This window comes from Etheostoma spectabile, chromosome 21, assembly GCF_008692095.1.
Source record: "Etheostoma spectabile isolate EspeVRDwgs_2016 chromosome 21, UIUC_Espe_1.0, whole genome shotgun sequence".
Lineage (NCBI taxonomy): Eukaryota > Metazoa > Chordata > Actinopteri > Perciformes > Percidae > Etheostoma > Etheostoma spectabile.
Window position 1 is genome coordinate 9,470,388 of NC_045753.1, and position 5,114 is coordinate 9,475,501.

The 5,114-nt window shown below is 38.6% G+C and overlaps 1 protein-coding gene across 1 annotated transcript in view; it reads left to right on the forward strand.

Moving 5' to 3' along the window:
• The window catches only part of tbx21 (T-box transcription factor 21), a 21,854-nt gene that overhangs the window by 10,030 nt on the left and 6,710 nt on the right, over positions 1–5,114 (forward strand). The window contains exon 2 of the mRNA XM_032502987.1: positions 1,813–1,967. Coding sequence (XP_032358878.1) covers positions 1,813–1,967 — 155 coding nt within the window. The remainder of the gene's footprint in view (positions 1–1,812; positions 1,968–5,114) is intronic.

Sequence of the window (5,114 nt, forward strand, 5' to 3'; positions counted from 1 at the left end):
GCAGAGATCTGAGGAGCAGTTAACCATAGTCCAGAGTTTGAAATGCCAACACAAAGGAAGCCCAAGGCAACGGATATCCAATCTTAATGAGTGAAATCCGGTGGATTTTCCTGCGGCAACGGAGCAATCCCAGAAGGGGAATTTCAAGGATATGGACTATGAAATTTGGTACAGAAATTCTTTAGATCCCGAGAATTAATCCCATTGACTGAGTTCCTTTCTGCATTAATGCCAACATGCAACATGTGAACATGGTTAACTTGCTAAACATCAGCTTGTTAGCATGTTAGTACAAGCTCAGTCACTAGTATGGCTAAAGACACTTTGTATTGTTTACCTTTGGACAAAGCCAGACTACCTGCTTTCAGTCTTTATGCATCTTCTAGCTTTAGCTTCATATTTACCATGCAGACAAGTGAGTTATCAATACTCCCAACCTCTCTGCAAAATGACTGCATTTCCAGACTGTCTATTGCTAGATGATGAAACTCAACTGTAATATTCATGTGCTAATGTGTTTACTGTTGCTTTTCTCTGTATAATGTGATAGGGTTAGTAATCCTGCAGCACTAAATGCTTCTCCATTAACACATGCTTAGCATATACATCAATATGCCACAGACACAAGTGTCTGCCATGGTGCGTTTGTGGTTGTGTGTATTTGTTGTCCATGTCTTATATTTGTGGGAGTCTCTGTCCCAGCCTCTCCTAGCGTAGTGCCCGGGGATGCCCTGACCTCCCCGTTACCTCGTCTCACTGCAGCCCTCCGTGTTCAAACTAAGGTCAACATATTAAGCTCCAGCAATCAGCAGCAGCTCCTGGGACATCTTTTATTAACAGCATTATTAAATATTCACCTACACGCATCCTTTCACTGTCAGACATCATCCTCCACTTCTCCATTAATAATCCTTGATTCTTCAGCTGGTGGCACAAAGGCACGACTTCCATTCATCATTGTCCTTAAAAGTGTAACCGTTTGTTTGACCCTGGCTCTATTTCCTATTGACTGATGGGAACAATCTGATATTAGTCCAGTATTAAGCAAGAACACTGCCATTGCAGCGGGGAAACAAGCTACAAGCTAAGTCAATAAGGCAATTGTTCAGCTTTTATTTAACTTCCCAAAACTGCTCGTTTTGCCAGATTAGTATTGTGAAGTATCTGACAAGTATCAGATTAATATTCTGAAGTATCTGACAACATTATGAAAAGGATTTCTAAGGAGGTCCACCTTTAAGAGTAAGATCCTTTATTTTAAATATAGGAGTCAATTGTGTTGCTAAACCCAGACTTGATGTAAAAAGTAATTTTAGCGTTGGAAAATTACATTTCATTCAAAGTCGACAGAAACTAAATGAAACCATGAAAAAAAGTTTTGGGTCGTCTTTCCACTTTTCCAGCCTTCACAGCTCTAGTTTTGGTTGAAATAAACAGTTTGCATGTGAAAATAGGTTACTCCATACACGCTAAAATGTTTGGTGTGTTGTTGTTTTTTTAAATAGACTGCAGAATTTTAGTGCACCTAACGGATTTCTTAGTCTTTCAAGGCAGACAAAAAAAGAAGTCTAGTCCTAGATGTTCAATACTTTGTGGTAGTAAAACTACTGCAATCTTACTATATGTACATGAACTGTATATCACCATAAATGCAAATACTTTCAGCATCAAATCCCAAAAGGAAATATTGTCCATTGGTCCAAGATAATGCAATTCTCTTCTCCCCCCGAAAGAAAAATTAAAGCTACATGCAGACAAAATGATATCAAAAAAATAATGATTAATTATATTTATTCCTGTGTGTTTATCCAGGAGGATGTTCCCCTTCCTGAGCTTCAACATCAGCGTTCTGGATCCGTCTGCCCACTACAACGTCTATGTGGACGTAGTTCTGGCGGATCAGCACCACTGGAGGTACCAGGGTGGAAAGTGGGTCCAGTGTGGGAAAGCAGAGGGCAACATGCCAGGTACGTTTTAAAAATCATACAACTGTCATAAAAAAATCAATGCAATGATTCTCTTTTGTTATTGCTGCATTTATAACAAGAAACATTTACAGGATCAGAGAATTTCCATTGAAATACACAAAACACAACTGGAGAGTGGGTATTAGAAAATGACAGCAGATAGTAAAAGCCGTGATGGAAAGTACACTTTGAGCATTTCCACATACAACAACATTTATTCACTACATTTTTCCTAAATATTTTAGTAACCAACAAAATGGCATAAGATCAAATTAAACTACCCATTAGTATACAAGAGTGAAATTAGCTACACATTTACCAGCTGCAACCCTGAAGTGATAAAAAAAAATCCATATTTTGTAGTCCAATGTTTTAAACGGGCCCTTCTGTATAGAGTACTTCTAAGTAAAAGGTTTAATGCACAACTTGTAAAAAGATGATTTACTGTGCTATTGCTACATGTGCTTGAGTAAATTAGCAAAGTACTCTCATCCTACTCCCCAGCGTCATGTCTTTCTGCATCTATCTATATCCCTTGATTCAAAGTAATGATTAGAGAAGCATGCAGTTTACAAAATAAAAAAAATTGCAGATTTGTCCGTCACCTGTTCCTGCCATTTGGAGCTGCTAACATCTTTCACAGAAGTCTTCTCCCAAAAACACAATAACCTTATAAAAATCAGACTTACTCCTAGTAGCTATTGAGGGGGAAAACCCATGCTCACATTTCTTTCTGGGACTTTCAAAAGCCGACTCCAGCTGATGAGCATAAACAGTGGTCAGTGAATGAGTCGGAGACTTCATCTCCGTGCGTGCAACAGGGGTGATCTTCAGGAAGTGGGTTATTTTAGCAATATTGTAGCAAACCTACATGCATACAGTACAGACAAACCAAGACGTGCATCGTGATGCACCAGTAGTCTACGAGGTTTCCGCGGACAACATTTTTTTTGTTGCTGTTGTTGAAGTAAACAAGGAGGGAGTAAGAAATTACACAATTTTTGTTGAAGTAATCCTTTAAAGCTACATGGCGGCAATTCTGTTTAAATGGTGGAACTTAAGAGCTTATTCTTGTTCAAAAGAAACAGCTTCAGGAAAATTACAAGTGCGCTGAATTTCAATTTATGGTAGATTAGCTTTATCAGAACAGTCCTGAATTCAGAGGATGTTGATGAGTCTTTTCAGTTACTCACATTTTTATTTTAGTGAAATGTAACACATTTTCACATTTCTTAGAGTTCCTTGATCCATTTCTCAGCTACAAATACATAAAACAGTTCAGAGAAAGCAAATGTATTGAGTAACAAAAATAAGGAAGTGTGGGGGGGGGGGGGGGGTGTTACGAATGCTGTAGGTCACACGATTAGGGAATTTTGGCAACAATGGAGGTTTTTCAAATTCAAGAATGTTTTTTAAAATTAAGACATTAAATACACAAGCAGGTAGAATAAAGGCTGACTTACTCAACTTGGTGGTCTGGAACGGGCTCTCATGGTTGTCAACAGGACGGCAGAGGGAACAAATCCAACAAAGGCACGACAGGGGAGCAGGAAACAAAAAGCAAGAACAGATCAGGTCCGGGTGCAGAAGGCTGGAAATTGAAGGCATAAGCCTCATCGGATAAACACAGATGGAAAACATAGATTTAACCATTGGGAACGAGAGGAAATGGGGGTTATATACTGCAGGTCTGATGATGGGAAGTGGAAACAGGTGAGCAGGTGAACGAGGGACAGGTGGGAAGGTCTTTGGGCATCGGGTGGGTGGTTGGAGAATGGCGATGCAGGGAGGGACAGAGAGGCAGACTGTGACAGGAGGTAATGGACAGGAAGGTGGGCAGAGAAGGGAATATTATTAGAAAATGGTGGGTATTGAATGAGAGTGTAGGATGGATTAAATAACTTTGTTCAGTAGGAGATTTGAGGCGGGGTGACATTGATCTTTTATCTGACTGAAGTTAGAAGTTACGGCCCCGGTCATGGCTCTGAAATATCTGCAGTCCAACTGATTTAACTGAATTGATAAATCCCCGGCGCTGTCCGTGGTGCTGAAGTCTCCTATTTCTTAAAGTAAATAAACATATATAAGTATAAAAAATATTTTTAGCTGAAAACACAGAAGGACTACATGGGATTGTTGGAAATATCACAAATCAACACATATTTCATCATTAATCCTCATCATTGATCATTGCATAACTGGACATAAAAATGTGTTTATGATGTTGTGGCTTCAGAACCAAAGTATCTTGATTATGTTTTTAATGAACTCCCTTTAAGTTTTCTTAAAGGGTTACCCCCCCCCCCCACCCACCCCCCCATACCCTTCATTCTTCACCAAATACATTGATTGTGATCTTGATATTGTGACATAACAGTGTTAGTCACAGCCACACATTCCTGGTTTATTTGTGTGAAGTTGTTGGAGGACATGGACAGACATATTCCAGTTTGCAGTTCTGTAAACATCTCTGTTTCATTCTCCTTGTTCTCTCTTCTTCCATCCCATCCTTTTTCTTTCTGTTCACAACTCAGAGAAAGAAAAACACAATGGCAAGTCAACCAAGACGATATTTTGTGTGTGATTGATGATAGACTAACCACAATTATATAAATGCGAGAAAGTGTTGTCACACATGTGCCAGGTGTTGTTTAAAGGTGATTGCTGATGTGACACAGTTGTGGAAACTGTGGTGAAACAACGTTGCTCCATTAGATTTATTATTGCACTAATGTGGTGTGCTGGTAGAAGGTTAGCAAGTCAATGTGGTAACGCTGTGAAAAATCATGGCGCTGAGATTGTATCCTGTAATAAGAAGGCATCAAGTATAAAAACATAAAGACAATTTTAATCATGAAAAAAAATTATCACAAAAAAAATATAGAAGAGATGAAAACAATATTGTCCCTGTTGGCACTTTAACCAAATAAATGTAACCCTCCTGTTGTCCTTACAGTCAAAGTTGACCAATTTTCATAACTTTCTTAATCCGAAATTTGGGTTTCCTTCAACCAAATTGTAACAAATAAATAAAAAATAAATAATAATCACATGGATGCTTCCATACGATGCTCCTCACAAGTAACTAATCAGTTCACTATTTTCATTCAGTTTGGGTGTTTTATTTAATTTCATAGCATTTTAAGA